This window comes from Pongo pygmaeus, chromosome 16, assembly GCF_028885625.2.
Source record: "Pongo pygmaeus isolate AG05252 chromosome 16, NHGRI_mPonPyg2-v2.0_pri, whole genome shotgun sequence".
NCBI lineage: Eukaryota > Metazoa > Chordata > Mammalia > Primates > Hominidae > Pongo > Pongo pygmaeus.
In genome coordinates, this window is record NC_072389.2 from 72,232,520 (window position 1) to 72,254,786 (window position 22,267).

At 51.6% G+C, this 22,267-nt stretch overlaps 2 protein-coding genes across 2 annotated transcripts in view; both read left to right on the plus strand.

Annotated features, from left to right (window-relative positions):
• The window catches only part of SMAD6 (SMAD family member 6), a 79,934-nt gene extending 62,261 nt beyond the window's left edge, over positions 1-17,673 (plus strand). The window contains exon 4 of the mRNA XM_054451882.2: positions 16,683-17,673. Within this exon, the coding sequence (XP_054307857.1) occupies positions 16,683-17,221 (539 nt within the window). The 3' untranslated portion in view covers positions 17,222-17,673. The remainder of the gene's footprint in view (positions 1-16,682) is intronic.
• ZWILCH (zwilch kinetochore protein) overlaps positions 1-22,267 on the plus strand; it is a 526,447-nt gene that overhangs the window by 261,285 nt on the left and 242,895 nt on the right. The window lies entirely within an intron of this gene.

The following is a 22,267-nucleotide window of genomic DNA, read 5'->3' on the forward strand; positions in this document are numbered from 1 at the left end:
TACAAACTCTGGATTTATGAGTCCTAATTAATGGTACATTATTGTATGTGCACAATAATTTATCTTGGTGGGATGCGTGCTTTATCCAAAAGCCTCAGTATTTAGGGAAGGGAAGCCAAGAGACAAAAGCGTCCCTTCCTCCCTAGAGTATATGAAGATATGGGGCCAAGTCATCTGTCTTGTCACATCAAAAGCAGATATAACATGGAATGCAGAAAGCATGAGATTTAAAGATCTTTCCTAGACTATATATCCTAAGGTGCTGAGTCCTTGGAACTCACAGTTGATAGCTTGGTGGATACTGTGGGTAAGGCTGACATACTGTAAGCTGTGTATGGGCCCAGAGGAGGCAGATGACCAAAAGGATACTAGGATACTTGATGGCATTTACCACGTAAGTGTTTGTCCTTGCTATGATAGGTTGCTTCCATCATTTTTGTCCTTCTTTGATCTCACGGCTTCATTTTGTCTTCCATCCAGCTAGCAGCAAAGGTTCAGCATTGTTGCTGACATCAAGTACCCATTCTACCTTGTAACTTAAAAGGAGGGAAAGATCTTTATTACTTTCAGGAATTAAAGACACTGCTCAGATTCCACCCCTGGGTTTCACCGCCATAGGGCTCCATTTCACTCCAAGGCTGGTTCCCTTGTTTCTCGGTGTGTTTGTCCATGCAAAGGCCTCCCGAAAACTTGACCCAGCAAAGAGGGATCACACTCCCATCCTCTCCCTCAGCACCCCTGAAGATGCTTGAATGACTTTAATAAGGCTGAGTTGCAGCCCTCACCCCTGCTATCCCCACTACCCCAGTCACCCGGCACTTTCCTTCAGTCAGTGAGGAGAAAGCTAGTGGATGAGGTGAGAAGCAGCACCTGCTCTGGCTCAGGCTCAGGACTTCTTTTTTTTTTGAGTCAGAGTCTAGCTCTGTTGCCCAGGCTGGAGTGAGTGCAGTGGCGCGATCTGGCTCACTGCAACCTCCGCCTCCTGGGTTCAAGTGATTCTCCTGCCTCAGCCTCCTGAGCAGCTGGGACTACAGGTGCCCACCACCACGCCCGGCTAGTTTTTTGTATTTTTAATAGAGATGGGGTTTCACCATGTTAGCCAGAATGGTCTCTATCTCCTAACCTCGTGATCTGCCTGCCTTGGCCTCCCAAAATGTTGGCATTACAGGCGTGAGCCACCATGCCCGGCCAGGATTGCTTCTTAACTTTAAGTCTTGGTGTATCCCTTTCCAGCTAGTGAGAATTACCAGAGGGGAGAGCTGGGGAGAGCTCGTTGATTTCACTGATTACTCCCTACACAAACACACAGACCACTGCCTTACTTGATGGGGGAACATCTCCCCATTTCACAGACAAGAGAAACCGAGTCGCATTGTGGCTTTATGATGATGAGGGCATGCAGGTTGGGTTGGTGCTATCGGATAGAGTTGGGAAAAGCAACTTCTGGGTATTCGGGATTTCTGCTGTTATTTTTAACTCTGGTGTTAGACGTCCTTTCTTGCAGCAGTAGCCACAAGACAGGGCTGGGATGTTGTGCGACGCTTGATGTAACTCAAAAGTCCCGGCCTGCAAGTTCCCCACTGAGGAGGAAGTGGTTAGGTGGCCAGGAATGCAACCTGCGCCTCCCAGATTAATTAATAATTGAGAGCTGGCCCCCAGCCAGACAGAGCTGAGAGAGATACAGTGAACAAAGAGTGGTTAACTACAGTGGGGGAAGGAACAGTTTGACTTTGCCTGTGGCTAAAAGGGAAATTCACAATGGCCATGATTTATGGGCTGAATTACTCAGGATCCTCCTTAGTGGGCATGTGCTCTAGGAATGCAGACGCTGGCGGCCTGCAGGGCCATTTGTGCCCATGGGGAAGGGAGGTGGAAGGGATGGGGGGCAGGGGGCAGGCGCCAGCCTCGTGGAGGAGGCGCGAGTCACACCCGTGGGAGATGTCAGGGAGAGGGACTGTGCTGACTGCCTGTTGGAACTAGGTACAGGCTAGAAGTTGAGCACCGTCCAGGACGCACTCTGTGAAGAGAAATGGCAGGAAGAATGGCTGAGGATCTGGCTGCCCTGGGTTCGGATTGGGGCTTGTCGGCTGTGTGACTTAGGCTGGGGGTTTAACCACCCTGAGCCTTCATTTTCTCCTCTATAAAATGATACCTGCCTCCTAGGATTGTTCTCAGCATTAAATGAGATGGGATATGTGGACATAGATGCTCAGTAGCCACTGGATTCCCACAGGAGACCCAGTGAGAACAGAGGGTGTCTGCAGCAACCTAAACAGGGTCCCTATTAGTGAATCTCTGCCAGTGTTTGCTGGGCCCATGCGTGTAAGTTGCCTGCTGGGTAGACCCCAGCAAGGCTTCCGTGTGATTCAGGAAAGGCACCCCCTCCTCCCACCTATCACACAGGTCCCCGTAGCTGCCAACAGCCCTCCGGAGGGGGAAACAGTTCTAGAAGGCACTTGGGCATTGCCATCATTGAGTTCAGCCCAGATGTCTCCCTGGGACGCTTGTCTTTTCTAAAAGAAATCCAGAATTATGAACTGGATCATGGAAAACATGGCATGCCCATCTTCACTGAAAAGTTAACCTTGGCAATAGAAGACCAAATAGAAGCCGGCTGACAGTTGTGATCACTGCCCTCATGTTATTGCTGTGTTGGTGTTAGTCTTATCCAGACACAGGCTAAAGAATTACTCTGAGAAATATGAAACTCTTACTGAGATAATGACTCAACTTCTTCAAGATGCTGGGCGGGAGGCAGTGGCATTGGAAGGAGCATCTGATCCTGCTTCATCATTAACCTTGTGCGCCGTGGGATAGTCACCAAACCTCTGTGAGCTTTATATTCCATAAGCTAAGACAAGGTCATTTATGAATGGGCCTGTAGAATTGGGAAACCTTCCACAGTTCAAAAGAACATCCCACCATCACCATCAATGAGGATAGAACTGCCTTCTTGGCATGGGCTGTGGGAACCAAGCTTGGCCTCCTTCTACCTCGGAAACCAGTCTTGGACTTGGGATAGAGGTGTGGGTCCTGGGGTCTCTATGGGGGCTGTGTCTGCCTATTAGCCTGGTGGGATGGATATACTGGTTGGCTCCCTCCCTCCTTTGCACCCTTCACCCCTGATCATTGTAACAAGCCAGCTCTTTCCTGGCAGCTTGGGAGCTTGGGCATGGATGCGTCAAGCAGCTTCAACTTGCCTGGACAGTAGCATAGCCACAGAGAGTAGACGGGTGACCATGGCAGAGCCATGTACTTCTGCCAAGCCAGTAGGGCATTTTGCAACATTTTTGTTTGGAACGCTTAAGTCTCATGTTACTGCATTCTCTACAGCAAATATTAGTATTTAATTGTGGATTAATAATCTCTGTAGTCAATATTAGCTTTTTGTTAATTATAAAGCATTCCGGTTTGTTCCAGAAACACACAGGAATGATCGAGGCAATCCTCACTTTAAGAAAATTCAGTATATAGGCCTCTGCATTCACCAGAGAGGTATGGATCATGTATTTTTGTATAACAAAAGGCTATTTTAAAGGAAAGGATTTCCTGCAGGAATTATTATCTAATGTCCCACCTTTGTACTTTTAATTCCGGAGTGATTATCCCAAGCTGCATCTTTTTTTTTTTTTTTTTTTTTTTTGGAGACAGGGTCTTGTTCTGTTGCCCAGGCTGGAGTGCAGTAGTGCAACCATGGTTCACTGCTGCCTTGGCTTCTGGGGCTCAAGCAATCCTCCCACCTCAACCTCCAGAGTAGCTGGGACTACAGGTGCGTGCCATCATGTCTGGATAATTTTTTATTTTTTTGTAGAGATGGGGACTTGCTATGTTGCCAGGGCACATCTTGAACTCCTGGGCACAAGTGAACCTCTCACCTTGGCCTCCCGGAGTGCTGGGATTATAGGCATGAGCCACCATATCCAGCCTACATCTTTAGTGTAAATCGAGGCAGGTATATTTGATTTGCAAAGGTCACCTGATTCTGTCTAGTTGGTAAATTAACAACAAACTGGTGTTAGATATGAAGCTTACGTTTGAGAGCTTTGCAAATAAGAAAACCAGCTTCTCCACCCATTCTTTGGCTCTTCCATTCAAAGTTATATTCCCTGTTCCATTTACTTTCATAGACTTAGCAAGCCAGAGAAATTAAATCCACCCCCATGGCCAGGTAAGATGACTTGTAGGCTTTAGGTGATTTTATTTTATTTCATTTTATTTCGAGCCACTGAAACAAGGCTCACACATAGTAAGCTCATTTACCATTCTGTTAACCAGGCTGCATCAGGAGGATCAGCAAATGGGGACAATGGTTCTCCTCGCCTACCTAACATCCTGACCTCTAAGCATCAGTAGTACCATCTGTTAAATGGGAACAATATTGCCACAGTGCCTTTTTCAAACCTGGGGCTGGGTTTGAAAGGAGGCAGATGACTTTTCAAAAGCCCTTCCAGCCTTTGAGTTTTTATATTCAGCTCCGCATTGCCGAGAGCACCTCTGTTAGGCCACATAGTACCATGTCCTTGGGGAGGAGAGGGGAGATCAAGCCAGCTGAATCCCAGGCCAGCCTGCTGGTGGATGAATTGGATGGAGACACATACCCTTCTGTTGACAGCATAAATTTGAGTGTCATGGAAGAGGGGTGTGTGATTCAGACCCAGGGACTGAGGAAGGCTTTCCAAAGGAAGTGACAGTGGTGTCTGGATGGTTAAGCGAGTTTCTGACAAGTATTAGGGAATGGGGAAAGAAACTCATGGTCACTGAGTGCCGGGTACTGTTGTCAAGCCCTTCTCGAAAACCCCTTAACCTGTGAGTTAGGTAATCACCTAGAGGAAACCAGCCCCTGGCAGGGCCGACTCCGTGGGTGTTGGATGTGTGGGGTAACTCAGGGCTGCTGCTCAGAAGAGGTCTCTGCTTAACTTAATGCTCTGCTTTCACCATCTTGAAAATCTTCCTAATTTTGGAACAAGGGGCCCTGCGTTTTCATTTTTCACTGGGCCCTCAAAAGTAGGTAGCTGGTCCTGGTTCTCAGAGATGTGGTCACCTGCCCACGGTAACATAGCTGTGAAGATTTGCACCAGTTCACCTCTCCATCATCTGTGGTCTCAGGAAGCATTCCAGATCAAGAGAGTGGATGGATGAAATTCACACTGGGTGGGGTGTTCAAAGCCCAGGGAGCTAAGTGGCCTGGTGGCAGGAGATGGTGAGGCCAAGGATTTGAGGGAGCTGGGCTGTGGGTACCTTACCTGGTTACCCCCTGGGACATTTCTACACCAATGTGGGTGCCTGTTCCTGAGAGCTGAGACAGGCTAATTGAGGGCAATTTTTAGGTACTTTGCTTTTATGGCTTTATATTAGGCCCAAGAAGAAGTTTAAGGCAGGAGGTTTGCCAATAAAACACATTGTATTTGGGAAATAAAAGACAATTAGACTAGGTGCCTCAAGTTCTCTCAGCTCTGGGAACCTGCAAGATGAAGAATGTGCCCAAAGAAGGGCTTTTTTTTTTTTTTTTTTTGAGACGGAATCTCGCTCTGTCGCCCAGAGTGCAGTGGCGCAATCTCAGCTCACTACAACCTCTACCTCCCGGGTTCAAGCGATTCTCCTGCCTCAGCCTCCCAAGTAGCTGGGATTACAGGCACCCGCCACCACGCCCAGCTAATTTTTGTAGTTTTAGTAGAGACAGGGTTTCACCATGTTGGCCAGGATGGTCTCAAACTCCTGACCTCAGGCAATCCACCTGCCTTGGCCTCCCAAAGTGCTGGGATTACAGCCGTGAGCCACTGCGCCCGGCCAAGAAGGGCTTTCTTGAAGCCTACCATCATCTGCTACAAACTAGCATCCCTGCACCTCTGATGCACGCCCAGGCTGTCCCTATCTGAACCCCCAAAGGGCCAATTTTGTCTCTGTGGTCTCAGATTAACCAGGGACTTCAGAGTTGGGTTCAGTTGGTGAACTTGGGCATTTAATGCCTGAGATGAGAACTCAGGCCCAGCCTGATGTAAGAACCGGTGCGGCCTGATGTAAGGCCGGTGTGGGCCCTGGTTTATATGTGATCCCAGCAGTTTGGTCATAAGCAGTGCAGACCCATGGAGCTGGGAGGATTTGGGGGCCCCTTCCCATCTCACAACTGCCACCTGGGGACCGAGGTACCCAGCTTCATTGTCTTGCACACTGTTATTTTAGAACCTTTCCAGGGGCAATAATGAAAGCAAGGCTTTCCCACCCCAGGTGGTCTCTGAGTAAGAAAACAAACAAACACACTCCAGAGTCTGACTTTATGATAAAACAAAAGAGGACTTGGAATGGGAGCAAAGTTCAGAGGCTTTGTTACAGAAACTGGTTCCTTCTCAAAACGTGGGCTGATTTTATAATCTGCTTATCTTGCCCTGGCTCTCCCTTTCCACCCTCCTTCCCTCCAGGACACAGGGAACCAGAGTTCCCCCACCTGGGCTCCTTTCCTCCCCTAGGGCCTGAGGGGGTTCCCTGCCTTGCTTGCCAGGTGGTCTTCTCCTTTTCAGGCTTAAGCAGTTGCAGTTTCTTTTAAGAGGGCAGCACCACTGTTTCCGGCACAGAGTCTGATGGATGAGTCCTCTGATGGAGGAGATAGCTCTACCACCAGCCTCTGTGTGGCTCTTCGAAGCTATAGCCGCCTGCGGAGAGTGTAGTGAAGGGAGCTTGTACCACAGAGCCCTGGGACCTGGAGAGAAAAGCCATGCTGTCTGGGCCCAGGGAACCTGGAACAGTCTTAGCGGGTGGGAGACGATCTCTTCGGCATGGCCAGACGGGTGAGCTGCAGGTGGAGGGCAGGTAGAGGCATGCTGATGGGAGTGGGGCCTCCGGTTTCATCCTCTGGTGGGTCCCCTTGCCCGTTGGAGTGGTAAGGCCTAATAGCTCCTGGGGAAACGGTCTGTGGAGGAGACACTGAGCAGGCCTGTGTAGTAGGAGGACCTGGGTGAAAAAAAAGCTTGTTTTGTGTCAGGGTTGCAAGATGAGTTCATCTATTCAGGATTTGTTTGAATACTGCAAGAGATAAAAGAATGGAAACCTTACCCATCACAGCCCAGGCCGCCACTTTGTTCTGCCAGAGAGGTGGGGCCAAGCAGGCTGCAGTCAGGGCGCTGAGGCTGAAAGAAAGGCCTTTCTGCAGAGAAAAGCCTGCAGAAAACCCTTGGCCTCCAGAAAGCTGGGTACAGCCCAGCTAGGTGGCCACTGACTGTCAGGATACCGCAGATCACTCCTAAGCCCCTCCTGCGACTAGGGGACTCTGAGGACCACCCAAGAGAGCGAAGGGAGCATATGAGGCAGCACCAAGGTGGGCTCAGGGTCGGGATTCCTGCGCTGCACTCTGACTTTGGGTCTGTCCTGAGGATGGGGATGATTCTGCCTCCTGGACTTGCACAGTTCAAAAAGGATCATGAATGAAGCGTGTAGAGCGCCTCCCACTGCCCTGGGACTAGCCAGGGCTAGCAGCCCTTTCCCAGGATCAATTATTATGATTGTAGCCCATCTACAAAATACTCATTTTTGTATTTTAGAGGGGTGGAATGTTTGAGTGTGGGGGAGAAACTACACTTAAAAGCCAAAAAGTGTGTTTCCAGGGCTGCATAGGTTACCAGAAATAGCTGTTAGGGTGTGACATTTGAAAAGCCCACCACCCTCCTAGGAAGGTGAGCAGCATGTCGTGGGGCAGTGTCGTTAGCACTGTCACCTTCGAGGATCCCTCTTCATGTCCAGTGTTTGCAGAACCCCCACGTGATGGCTTGGAGTGGACGTGGCTAGCTTCTTATAGCATGGTCTCTGTGCCATTGCCCTGAAGTCCGCTGGGATTTTGCAGCCCACAGGTTGCAGCCACAGGAGTAATGCAAAGAGTCCACATCTCTAAGCCTAGATAGGTGGAAGCTCAAATCCCAATTCTGCAGCTTCCTAGCTGAGAAGTTGGGGTATGTTTCCGGACTTTCAGGCCTCAGCTCCCTCATCTTAAGATGGGAGAATTAACATATGTTGAGGTAGGTCATTTAAAGGGTTTCAGACACTGCCTGGTATTTGGTAAAGGTTTCTTAAATGTGAGCTAGTTTATTATATTATTATCATGACTATTATTATTTCCCCTTGATTCTCAACTCCACTGGCACATATTATGTTTGCAGGTGTTACTACTGAATATGAATACCCTTATGAACTATACAGGCTGAGTCAATCTATCATATAATTTGTATACACATGTAGATAAGGCTGCATGGTGGTAAATAATATTAGTAATCACAATAGCTGTTAACTTATGCAATGCCTATTTTGAGCCAGGCATTATTTGACACACTTGAAATTAATCCCAGCACTCTGATGAAGTAACACTGATTGCATCCCTGTGTTACAGGTTAGGAAACTGAGGCCTAGAAGGGTGAAGTCACTCGCCCAAGATTTCACAGCTGCTGAGTGGCAGAGCTGGGATTCACATGCAGGCACCTTTGCTCCCTAGTCCATGCTTTTAACCCTGTGCAGGAGACATCCTGCACAGTTGTGTCGCTCATTTTCACTGTGACCTTGGCAAGTCACTTTACCTCTTTGAGCCTGTTTTTGCGCCTTGGCCATGTGGACGGCACGTGCCTCAGTCTCCCTCCTCCTGGTTCTGTCATGCTGCCCTCCTGTTCCCATCACACTCCCTGTCTTAGAGGCATCCCTCCACCCCCAGCCGACTAGCTGAGCGGCTGTCTGGAGGGTGGTGGCCAGTGTGGAGACCAGCCGCCAAAAGAGCCCCTGAGGTGGGCCCTGTGCAGGCAGGCTGCGGTGGTGGCCAGACCGCCCGTGATGTAATGACCGATTAGGAACTTCCCCTTGGAAGCCTGGCTTCCTCTAGGAGCCAAAGGTGCTGGAGCTGAGGTGGGGGGTGGGGAGGGGTGGGTGGGAGCGAGTAAGAGGAAACTCCTGTCAGCTGGGCCCAGCTTTTGGAAAGAGTTCAGCAGAGAGGCTCGTTCTAAGCTGTTGACCGTTAACATGGCCCTGCGCACATTCCTTCTCTTGCTTTTACTGCCGGAGCCCAGTGGATAAAGAACTGGTCTTCCCCTCCCTTCACAAAGAAAAGAAAAGAGCCTCTAATTAATGCTGCATCTCTAGACTTGCTGCAAAACCTGAAGCCATTTCTGCAGCTTAAAATGACAAAGGAGAGTTAAGTGGAAACTCCTTTTTCCCTCTAAGTTTGATAACAAAAACTACTTATCTAATGGGCAAACAAGGCTTTAAAAGGGGTGTTAGGTTAACCAGATGCAGGGCCACGTAATTACTCCCAGGCCTGGGAGCCACAGATGAAAAGCTGCCGGTTGGACTGGAACTTGAAGCCACAGGCATGACACGGGACAGAAGAAAGGAGTTTTCCAGGAGAGCAGGAGGCCTCAGTGCAGCCCTGTGCAAAGAGGATTGGAAAAGCCAGCCCTGGGCCCCTCTTCAGCTCTGCCACCAACTTGCTGGGTGACCCTGGGCAAGTCACTTAACTTCTCTGGGCTTCTGAGACTTTGAGTATCTCTTCTTTGCTCTCGGTAGGGTCTGGGCCTGTCTGCCCTTGTTTCAGGCCCATCAACGAGGGGCTGATCAGGCCCTTTTGGTCCAGCCCTGGGAGAGCCAGGGAGGTTGCTATGGCCCAGGTGGGTGTGAAGCAGCAGCAAATACTTGGAAGGTGAAGGAGTAGGGACCGCCTGCTCCCCTGCCGACCCAGACCCCTGAAGACCCAGAGGACTCGGGCTGAGCCTCCCATGAATGCCCTGAACCTTTGAGTCTAAGCTGGGCACAACGTTCGTTCCTTCAGGGGTGGCTGAGTCCAAGGCAGTCTGGCCAGAAGGAAAGCGGGGAGCCGGAAGAAAGCAGGCTGCAGTTTATGCTCAGGCTCTTGGAGCATGCAGCCCACGGGGGAGCACACAGGAACGTTCCTGCCCTTTGTTTTGACAGAAAACTGCTGATTCGAAGAAGCGAAAGGCTTTTCTTGGGATTTCAGCACTCCCCGCCTCCCTCAGACTGCAGTCAGCTCCTTTGGTGCCCCTGCACCCCCACAAAATTACATGTTGGGCTCGCAGCACCCTCCCTGGGCAGAGAGGCATAGAGAAAAGAATGCCAGCCATCGGAGGGGCCGATTTCTGTGCAGGGGAGAAGGCCTATTGTTGGGACCAGTCACCACCTCCTCCTCGGCGCAGACAGCCACCACCCTCTGGTGGCAGGAATGTGGGTGCCACCGGGAGGGAACAGGGCTTGTCCCCCGGGCCACTGTGGAGCCCTGCTGGGGCCACTCTAGGATAGCCACAGGACATTGCCACTTTCTTCTTTTTAATTTTTTCAAGGTATCATACCTAAAATGAAATCCACCATTCTTCAAGTATCCAGGGTGTGGCTTTTTACAGCACAGATGCCCAAGTTCCCATGGTTCCAGTCAAGAAATAAGATATTTCCATCATGCTGGAAAGTTGTCTTGTGCCTCTTCCCAGCTGTCTCCCTCTCCCCAGGGGTAACCACTATTCTGATTTATTTTATTTTATTTTATTTTTTGAGACGGAGTTTCGCTCTTGTTGCCCAGGCTGGAGTGCAGTGGTGCAATCTTGGCTCACTGCAGCGTCCACCTCCTGGGTTCCAGCGATTCTCTGCCTCAGCCTCCCGAATAGTTGGGATTATGGCGCCCGCCACCACACCCGGGTGATTTTTTTGTATTTTTAATAGAGATGGGGTTTTGCCATGTTGGCCAGGCTGGTCTCGAACTCCTGACCTCAGGTGATCCACCCACCTCAGCCTCCGAAAGTGCTGAGATTACAGGCGTGAGCCACCACGCCTGGCCACTGTTCTGATTTACGTCGCCGTAGATTAGTTTGCCTTCTCAAGAGTTTTGTCTCGGTGGAAACACCGCGAACCCTGTGTCTGGCCTCTCGTGCTCAATGGGATGCCCTTCAGATTCATGTACCTTGTTGCAGGTTTCAGTAGCTTGTTCCTTTTTCTTGGTGAGTAGTGTTCCATTGGCTGGATGTGCCTAGATTTTGTTTATTGGTTTTCTGTTGATAGATATCTGAGCTGGTTTCTCGGTTTGGGTGGTTAGGACTAGAGCTACTAGTCCTAGGAACGTTAACTAAATCACGGAAATTTAGAGCTGGGGAGAGTAATGATCTCATTGTTCGGATGGGAAGACTGAGGCCAGAGGAGGGAGATGACCTGCTGGATCAGGGCCAGGAGGCAGGACTCCTCAGGGAGATGACCTATTGGATCAGGGCCAGGAGGCAGGACTCCTCCCAGGCTAGTGCCACTCTGCCAGATCCACCCCAGACACAGCTCCTCTCCTCCTCCCCCCGGAACCCTCCCAGCAGGACCCAGAGTCTGGCTGGGAACTAGGCCAGGCCCTGAGCAGGGGGTAGTGAGCGGGAGTTTCGGTCAGAGCTCGGTCATCTTTGATGTTGTTCACTCGGGTCTGACTCCCTGGTATTTATTTGCAATTAAAGAGCTGGTTCCTAATTAGGCTGGTGGCCGTGGGAGATGGCGGTACCACAGCCTAGGAGCCACGAGGAGAAAAAGATCCTTCTGTAAGAGACTGTCCCCTCACCTGAGTGGCAGCCTAGGCTTGTGACTGAGAGGCACAGGGGGAAGAGGCTGTGTAGCTGTGGGAAGTACAGAGTGGGGACCATGGATTAGGGGGCTCCCACCTTCTCACTCATGGTGTCACAGAGAGCATGTCAGCTTGTGTTGGACACACCGCATGAAATCTGAATGCACATATGTGTGTGAGAGAATGGAGCTAAAACAGGGCTCATTCTAGACATTCAGACATTCGTTGCTTCATTCTTCCTTTCCTTCACTCACTGGGCACCTCTTTCACCGCAGGTGCCAGGCTAGGGGCTAACCCCTAACAATTGTAAAGTACATTGCGGTTTGCAAAGGGTCTTGTCATCCACAGTCCTATTGAGACCTTCCATGGCGGTGACCCTGGGCCATGACCCCCTACCCCACTAAAGATCCCTGGCCTCTGAAGGGTAAGGCCAACACTGGAGCCCGTAAACAAGGCAGCTCCTTCCTTCTGCACCCACTTGATTTTGCCAGAGTTTCCAGAAAATTCAGAGATGGACTGTGGTGAGTGGGGTACTTAATTATTGAATCAGTCCTTTTACAAATACAGAGACAGAGGCTTGGAGACATTTAGCAGTTTATCAATGGCCACATATCCAGTCAGTGGTGGCAGCCTTAGGTCAGTCTCACTGTGAAAACTTTTGGACCATGCGGCATGGATTAGAGTAGAATTCTGGGCTCTCAAATTCTGGCCCTAGGTCTGCCACCCGCTGCTGTGTGTCCTTGGGCAAGTCTCTCGGCGCCCCCCAGGATGCTGTCTTTGGGGCACCAGATTATTAGACTCCATTAGTGGTCCCAACAGGCCAGTCTCAGGACCAAGTTTTCATTGGTCCATGGTAAGAGAAATAAAAATAAGTTAGAAAATAAGTCTGTACATGGCAAAATAAAGCAGTGGTAGTCCGGGTGCAATGGCTCGTGCTTGTAATTCCAACACTTTGGGAGACCAAGACAGGCAGATTGCTTGAGCCCAGGCGTTTGAGACCAGCCTGGGTAACATGGCAAAACCCGGTGGTGTGTGCCTATAATGCCAGCTACTTGAGAAGCTGAGGAGGGAGAATTGCTTGAGCCTGGGAGGTTGAGGCTACAAGGAGCCGAGACTGCGCCACTGTACTCCTGCCTAAGTGACAGAGTGAGACCATTTCTCAAACAAAAACAAAAGCAAAGCAGTGGTCGGCCCTGTGTCATTCCCAACTCCCCTGTTAAAAACATGTGTTGGTTTGTGGAAGCCCAAAGTGTTGGGTCTCACTGGATAAGATAATGTCAGCGGATACTCAAGCTCTGACGCCCTGGGACTGAGAGTTGAGTGAGAACAGGGAGGCTGAGTGAGTGGCTTACCCTCTGGATCAGACAAGAGACCCCAGTTTTTGCCCACCACTCTTCAGTGCCCTAGGGCCTGAGCCCAGCAGCCCACCTGCTGGGCAGGATTCCCCATGGGGTGTGGGGTGGGGGCAATGTCTAGGCACTGGGATGTATTTTATTTTCTGCCCCCTTCCCTTTTATTAGGTTGGTGCAGAAGTAATTGAGGCAGGAGGGTCACTTGAGCCCAGGAGTTTTAAGCCCAGCCTGGGCAATAAAGCAAGACCTCATCTCTATAAAAAAGCTTTTGAAAATTAGCTGGGCATGATGGTGTACATCTGTAGTCCCAGCTATTCGGGAAGCTGAGACAGGAGGATTGCTTGAGCCCAAGGAATATATGCAGCCCTGGGATAGATGGAGACCCACCCCACCGCTTACCAGTCAGACAGTGTAGACCAACTGGGGGGCACTGACCAGGAGCGCAGACACCTGTTAAGGCCAAGGGAGGGGCTGCAGTTCAGGTGCCCCAGGAAGGAGAGGTCAGAGAGGGCTTCCCAGAGGCAGCAGTCTGTCTCCCTGAATTTGGGGAGACATGGGCAGGAGCGCAGGCCTGATGAGGTGTAACCCAGTCTGTTCAACCAAGGAAGCCGCAGGGGTTGGGGCCTGGCTCAAGCCCTGGGTGTCCCTTAGCTGGCTGGCTGGGGCAGGCAAGGCTTGAGGGCGGCTCTGTGGGTTCATCCCCAGTCATAGGGTACCATAAGGTGCGCTGGGGCTAGGCTGGGGACATGGGTTTTGAGTTGGGGGATGGAAGGAGTTTGGCCTGGCTGGGGTGGGGGAACTGAGAGGAGGGGGATAGGAAGTCCCACCTGTCCTTGAATTGAAAAACTTTGTTTTCTTTTCTTTTCTTTTCTTTTTTTTTTTTTTTTTTTTGAGACAAGGTCTCACTCTGTCACCCAGACTGGGATGCAGTAGCACAATGACAGTTCCCGGTAGCTTCAAACTTGGGCTCAAGCAATCCTCCTGTCTCAGCTTCCCAAGCAGCTGGGACTACAGATGTACACCATCATGCCCAGCTAATTTTTAAAAGTTTTTTTAGAGATGAGATCTTGCTTTGTTGCCCAGGCTGGGCTTAAACTCCTGGGCTCAAATGAGCCTCCTGCCTCAGCCTCCCAGAGTTCCCAGCCAGAAACCTTTTGGAAGCTGGGAAAGAGAAAGTCACTCCCCCCCGCCCCCTGCGCCCCTGTCCGTCCCCAGCTAGACTCTCCCTTTTTTCCATGGGTGGGGTAGAGCTGTCACTCTGTGGCTGGGCAGCTGTCTCAGAGCCTTGTCTGTGAAGAGGTGCAGCAGTGACCCCTCTCTCAGTGAGACAGTAAAGTTGAGTCCTCCAAGAGTGGGGATAGTGACACCTCAGCTTGTAAACAATAACCTCTAGGGCTCATGGACCATGAGAGCAGTCATGCTTACAGATAGGGAAACTGAGGCTTAGGGAGGGAGAGGGACTTGCTTAGTGTACAGGTTTTAGGAAGGAGCCAGGACAGAACTCTCTCTGGATTGTGGAGAAGAGCTCCCCTCTAGAGTGTGGCCTGGCACCAAGGCGGCCCCAGCATTCACTGGTGTATACCCTGGGCCTCAGTTGCCTCACCTGTGGAATGGGCTGCTAGCAGAGGTGAAATGAGGCTGTTGTGAAGAAGGGGCCCAGCTCGTAGAAGGCATTCATGGATGCTGTTGCCCGTCGTGTCTCCCAGCATACTCCAGGCGTCGCTTCTTTGCATCCCCACCTTGCTGTGCCTGACACACTCGTGGAATTCTTGTTGGTTGGTGGGCAGTGTGGGTGCTGCAGTTCCGTGGCCAGGCTGGCATGGTGCTGCTTTTCTGGCCCCTCGGGACTCCCAGACCTGTGCCAGGTAGATGGCTGGGGAGAGGGGCACTGGAGTGGGATGGCTGGAGCTCAGAGTCTGGCTGTTCCCAGCTGCCCACCTGCTGGGACTGGCCTGATGCCTGCAGCCTAGTGACCTCCCAAGGGCTTGAGCTGTCTCTGTCACTATTGCCCACTGGCTAAGGGGCAGTTCTGTCGACGGCAGGATGCAGGACCTCTTCCTCCTCTCCTGACCATCAGCTGGAAGCATCAGAAGCCTCGCTGGAGACTCTGAGGCAAAATGATCCAAGCTGTGGGCTGGTGTGAGGACTTGGATTACCCCCCCAGCAGACTTGGGGACCTGTGTCTGGGACCTCAGTGCCAGGCACAGGGCAAGGGGCACACTCATGAAACCTGTGTCCAGCCCAAAGCCACAGCAGAGCAGTCAGCCTCCAGGAGGCCCCTGAGGCAGACAGCCTCCTGCTAGGTGGCTGGGCGGGCCTCCCAGTGTGTAAGGGGATGTCAGGGGCCCTGCCACCCTGTTCTTCTGGGGCTTCTAGGCAGGGGCAAGACCAAGGCAAAGGCGGCCAGAGCTGGCCTCACTCAGGCTCCCAGGTGAAGCTGTTAGAAGTGTGGTCCTCTGGGATTTGGTTGGACTTTGATCAGTTTTCCTCAGAAAAACAGCCATGAAGCGCTTTGCTTTGCTCTGTCAAACCTCCGGCAGAACGCCTCCCTCTGCACAGGCCCAGGCCAGGGACCTGTGTGGAAGCAGGCCTGGCAGGCAAATCATGTCACCTCACTGGGCAGTTATAGGTGCCTGCCTGCTTCTCAGAGCTGTGAGCTCAAAGGAAAGGCCAGATGTCAGAATCTGAGAAGCTGGCCACATGAGAGCAGGGAGCACCCTGGCTTGTGTTGGTCTGAACTTTGGTCTCAGAAAATTGTTAAACTCCTCCAGACACACAGACGGCCCGAGTCAGAGTGACAAGGGATTTCAGTAACATCTTAGCTACCCCTTTGCTATACAGTGGGGAAACTGAGGCCCAGAGAGGAGCAGCACACACCTTCGATTGCTGGACAGCTCCAGAGCCCTTAAGGAGCCATTTTCTTTGTCATTTAGGGACCCTCAGCTCGTCTGCCATGCAGAAGTGGCTGCAGTTCTGGTACAAACCTCCATTTCCTGCAAAGAAAGCCAGCTCAGGTGGGCAGTACCGGGAGGCTAAGGCTGAGGCAGGGAGCAGTCAGGCAGTCATATTTGTAACAAGGCCACCACAGAAATCCCACTCCTCCAGGCTGGAAGGGATCCTGGGGGCAACTCCTCCCACCCCCAGCCTGCCTCCCTGTGCTTGAGTCCTCTAATGTGATTTCAACCTCCCCGCCCATCCCCCAGTAGCCTAACCCTACTCTGTCAGGTTGAGACTTGGACTAGTGGGTTCAAATTCTGGCGGGGTGCCCTCCTCTGTAGAACGAGGAGAAGGTGGCGTCCTTGCAGAGTGATCGTGAGGACCACGTGAGTCCTGTGTGCTGTGAAGAGTAAGAAGTACAGTGCTCCACGCCGGGTCCATGATGGTTGCTCCACAGTCAGCCCCTCCTTTGGGGGCGTGCAGGCAGTTGTCTGTCTCTCCTGCTAGCATGAAGAGGCAGGGGCAGGGTGTGCGGGGTTCATGTCTGGTCCACAGCACCTAGCACACAACAGGTGCTCGCTGGCTTGTACTCTGTGGCTCATAACCTTTGTTTTCTCCTTTGTGTGAGTTTGTGTGTGTGAAAGAGATGTCCCGTTGTGGGCTTTATTTCCTGAGGACAACCTGGCACACAGTCGGTGCCCACATGACTGCTGAATGCTGGAAACCTTACCCAGCTCCCACTGTGCAGACAGCAGTGCCCACCTCCGCTCCCCGGTGCCTCCTACCTCCCGACCCAGAATAACGCGGCGGTCCCTGTGCTTGTCCCGCAGACGCCAGCATGTCTCCGGACGCCACCAAGCCGAGCCACTGGTGCAGCGTGGCGTACTGGGAGCACCGGACGCGCGTGGGCCGCCTCTATGCGGTGTACGACCAGGCCGTCAGCATCTTTTACGACCTACCTCAGGGCAGCGGCTTCTGCCTGGGCCAGCTCAACCTGGAGCAGCGCAGCGAGTCGGTGCGGCGAACGCGCAGCAAGATCGGCTTCGGCATCCTGCTCAGCAAGGAGCCCGACGGCGTGTGGGCCTACAACCGCGGCGAGCACCCCATCTTCGTCAACTCCCCGACGCTGGACGCGCCCGGCGGCCGCGCCCTGGTCGTGCGCAAGGTGCCGCCCGGCTACTCCATCAAGGTGTTCGACTTCGAGCGCTCGGGCCTGCAGCACGCGCCCGAGCCCGACGCCGCCGACGGCCCCTACGACCCCAACAGCGTCCGCATCAGCTTCGCCAAGGGCTGGGGGCCCTGCTACTCCCGGCAGTTCATCACCTCCTGCCCCTGCTGGCTGGAGATCCTCCTCAACAACCCCAGATAGTGGCGGCCCCGGCGGAGGGGCAGGTGGGAGGCCGCGGCCACCGCCACCTGCCGGCCTCGAGAGGGGCCGATGCCCAGAGACACAGCCCCCACGGACAAAACCCCCCAGATATCATCTACCTAGATTTAATATAAAGTTTTATATATTATATGGAAATATATATTATACTTGTAATTATGGAGTCATTTTTACAATGTAATTATTTATGTATGGTGCAATGTGTGTATATGGACAAAACAAGAAAGACGCACTTTGGCTTATAATTCTTTCAATACAGATATATTTTCTTTCTCTTCCTCCTTCCTCTTCTTTACTTTTTTTATATATATATAAAGAAAATGATACAGCAGAGCTAGGTGGAAAAGCCTGGGTTTGGTGTATGGTTTCTGAGATATTAATGCCCAGACAAAAAGCTAATACCAGTCACTCGATAATAAAGTATTCGCATTATAGTTTTTTTTTTAAACTGTCTTCTTTTTATGAAGAGGGGCAGGTAGGGCTTCAGCGGATTTCTGACCCATCATGTACCTTGAAACTTGACCTCAGTTTTCAAGTTTAACTTTTATTGGATAAAGATAGAACAAATTGAAAAGGGAGGAAAGTCACATTTACTCTTAAGTAAACCAGAGAAAGTTCTGTTGTTCCTTCCTGCCCGTGGCTATGGGGTGTCCATTGGATAGGGGGGGCGGTGGGGAAAGGGAGAATACACTGGCCATTTACCCTGGACAAGCTCTTCCAGTCTGATGGAGGAGGTTCATGCCCTAGCCTAGAAAGGCCCAGGTCCATGCCCCCCATCTTTGAGTTATGAGCAAGCTAAAAGAAGACACTATTTCTCACCATTTTGTGGAAATGGCCTGGGGAACAAAGACTGAAATGGGCCTTGAGCCCACCTGCTACCTTGCAGAACCATCTCGAGCCCCGTGGTGAGTAGATCTTTTTAAGACCTCCACAGGCTGTTTCCCACCCCCCCCCCCCAGCCAAAAATTGCTCAGAATCTGCCCATCCAGGGCTGTATTAATGATTTATGTAAAGGCATATGGTTTATTTCTACTTTGTAAAAGGGAAAAGTTGAGGTTCTGGAAGGATAAATGATTTGCTCATGAGACAAAATCAAGGTTAGAAGTTACATGGAATTGTAGGACCAGAGCCATATCATTAGATCAGCTTTCTGAAGAATATTCTCAAAAAAAGAAAGTCTCCTTGGCCAGATAACTAAGAGGAATGTTGCATTGTATATCTTTTTTCTTGGAGATTTATATTAACATATTAAGTGCTCTGAGAAGTCCTGTGTATTATCTCTTGCTGCATAATAAATTATCCCCAAACTTAGCAGCTTAAAATAACTAACATTTATTATCTCCCACAGTTTCTGCAGGTCAGGAATCTGGGAGCAGCTTAGCCAAGTGGTTCTGGCTCGGGGTCTCTGGTGAGGTTGCCATCAAGCTGTCAGCCAGGGCTGCAGTCATCTGAGTCTTGACTGGGTCTGGGGGACCTGCTCCAAGCTCACTCATGTAGCTGCTGGCAGAAGCCCTCAGTTCCCTGCCGTGTGGGCATCTCCACTGGGCTGCTTGCAACATGGCTTCCCCAGAGCAAATGATCCAAAAGAGCAAGGGTGAAGTTGCTGGGTTTTTTTTCTTTTTTCTTTTTTTTGAGACAGGGTCTTACTGTTTCACCCAGGCTGGAATGCAGTGGCCCCATCATGACTCACTGCAGCCTCAAACTCCCTGGGCTCAGGTGATCCTCCTGCATCAGCCCCTGAGTAGCTGGGACTACAGGTGCACACCATCATGTCTGGCTAAGTTTTGTATTTTTGGTAGAGATGGGATTTCACCATGTTGCCTGGGCTGGTCTTGAAATCCTGAGCTCAAATGATCCTCCCACTTCGGCCCCACAAAGTGTTGCGATTATAGACGTGAGCCACCATGCCTAACCTAAGCTGCTGTCTTCTGTAACTAGATCTCAGAAATGACATACCATTGCTTCTGCCATACTTATTGGTCATACAAACCATCTCTGTTACAATGTGGGAGGGACTACACAAGGACATGAATACCAGGAGACAGGAATCATGGCCACCACATCCTCCAAGAAGAAAAACCGTTTAACTTTGTTTCCCAAAGTTATTTACGAATAGACTGTCCCCACCCCTGTAATTCTGTCCTCATACTGAGGCATGCCAGTGATTCTGGGCTGACCACAGCTGGCCATGCCAGGATGCTCTGAGGCCCTGGCCTGAAGACACTCAGCAGAGATGGCTGTCTCACTGGAATATTCAGAGAGCTCTTGGTATAGGGGCAGGACGGGAGGCACCTCAGGCTCACAGGCAGTTTGTGGGTGCACAGCCAAAAGGAATAAGCAACCACTCCATGGGAGTGCCGAGGAGGCGGAATTGGGAGGCCTCCTAGGAGGCTCAGTGCCTTGACCTCCGGTCCTCACAGGACAAATGAGCGGGAAGCTGGCAGGCTAAGGGTGGCAGAGGGTGCAGGAGCAAAGAGTGTGGGGGTGGCAGAGACCAGGAAGCAAGAGGGGAGTTTCCAGACACTCGTGCTCTGGAGCCAGGCTGCCCAAGTTCAAATCCCAGTTCTGCCACTCAGAGTGACTTCAGTGACTTAATAACTTCTTTATGTGCTTTGGTGTTCCCATCTGTAAGATGGGAATAAGATTGTCCCCACCTCAGAAGTAGGTACAAATTGGGAGAGTGAACCACGCCACGCACTACCTGGTCTGTCACCAGGACACAGCTGCCATTATTCACACAGGGCCAGGGCTGGAAAGGGCTGGGCTGCCCTCAAACACCAAGATGAGGAGCTGGGGTGATCTTCAGGGGGCAGTGGGGAAGGTGGGCTGCTTCTCAGTGGGCCAGGGAGATGAGCAGACCTGGGCAGCTTAAGGATCATTGCTGGGTCCCCTGAGCCCTGAACCCATCCTGCCTCCCCTTGAGCCTGGTGCCTACCAATGCCAGTCTCCTGAGAGGGGCTTCTTGCCGTTAGGGGAAGCAGCCAGTCACCCTGCAATGCCTGGATGTGGAAGTGATCATTATAATCTGCCATCATCATGGGTTGACAGCCCCATTTTATTGGTGAGGAAACAGGCCCGGAACAGGGAGGTGCTCATCTCAAGCCTGTAGTCAAGGAATGCTGGAGTGTGACCCAGGTTTTCTGCCCACTACCCTGGAGACTATTGCATGCAGATGGAAAGTTGACATCCTCTCCCTGTCTCCCAGATTCCCCAAGGGCGACCAGCCAGGCAGATGACATTGCTTTTTTGTGTGTGTGTGTGTGTGAGACGGAGTCACACTCTGTTGCCCAGGCTGGAGTGCAATGGTAAGATCTCAGCTTTCTGCAACCTCTGCCTCCCAGGTTCAAGCAATTCTCCTGCCTCAGCCTACCGAGTAGCTGGGATTACAGGCATTCACCACCATGCCTGGCTAATTTTTGTATTTTTAGTAGAGACGGGGTTTCACCATGTTAGCTAGGCTGGTCTCGAACTCCTGACCTCAGGTGATCTGCCTGCCTTGGCCTCCCAAAGTGCTGGTATTACAGGCATGAGCCACTGCGCCTGGCCGACATTTGCTTCTTAGAGCTAAGCCTCACTGGCCCCACCCTGGCCTTCAAGGAAAACTCTCCTGGTTTTGCTGCCAACCCAAACTCCTACACCCCTTCCCATTGCAACCCCCAGGCCTGAACTGAGCGTGGGAGTCCCCATGCCTCCCTACCCAGTCTGTTGCCCTGCACTGCTCAGGCCTTGGCCCTTCTGTCTGAACTCTGCAGGCTCATAGCAGGCTGCTCTGTGAGGATGTGCTTGGAGCAATGACTAGTGACACTAACTCACTGCCTGTGAGTCCTTACAGATAAAGAAGCTGATGCTTACATTAATGGTCATTTGTCCAAGCTCTCTGGAGGAAGGAACAAGCCCCCATCTCAAATGCCAGTCTGGACCTCTCCCCATGCCCTGGTTGTGATTGGCTTTGCTGGAGTGAGCTTGTCCCTTGGGGGACAATATGCGTGCCTGAAAGACTGAATTCTGGGGACCCAGGGATCTCAACCCTGAAGCTATCTCCTGTTCCGAAATTGAGGAGTTCCCTGAGGTCCTCGGGTGGCCTCAAGTGTCAGGGAGAGGCCCTGTGGCCGCCTTCTCAGGGGTCTGAGAGTCCGGTTCCAACTCCTCAATTTACAAATGGGGAAACTGAGTTCTGGGAGTTGGTCTAGCTGCTGAGTTCAGCGGTGGCAGGACCTGCCGTCCTCCCTCCTCTCCTAGTCTTGTTGCTTCGCAGTAACTTTGTGGTTTCCCCTAGACCACCCAGGGATCTGGTGACTCAGGCTCCAATGGAGACACTTTCTAAACAAGCCCTGGGTCTCTGCAGAGTGCTGAGGGAAGCCTGGTCCCAGCAAGCCCTGGAGGCAAGATTGGTAGGACTTACTGCCCCCCAAATCCAAGGTGATGCCCCAGGGGGATTTCTGCAATTGACTAGGTTTTTGGGGGAAGGGTTAGTCCCCACGTTCTCCTCTCCCCTCTATTCCATACCCCACTCCGATCTCCAGCACCTCCCCTGCCTTAGTCTCTGGGTGTGTATGTTGAGGGTAGGAATGGAAGGGTTGACCTAAGGAATGAGAGGAACAGATGGGAAGAGAGAAGGGAACCTGGAGATTTTGGGTTCTTGTCTCAGATGAGAAAACCTGAGGCCTAGAGAGGGGTTGTGAGTAGCCCAAGGTCACACAGCATGCACACACATTATTCATCTCTGGGGACTTCCTGGTGCTCCAAACTTCCATAGTCCACTTCCTGCTCATCTGTCCCCTCCGGCAAACTCCCATCCCACACATTGCAAGACGCATAAAAGCCCCAACTGCCTATGGCTGCAGCTGCCTTGTTCTAATCCCGACCCTGCCACTTAGCAGCTGTGTGACCTTGGGCAAGTTACTTGAGTTCTCTGTCTCAGTCTCCTCATCTGTAAAAGTGAGGAATAGTAATATAAGAGTATCTACCTCCTAGGGTTGTTGGGAGGATTAGATGAACTCATGCCTCTCAGGCACTCAGACCTGGCCT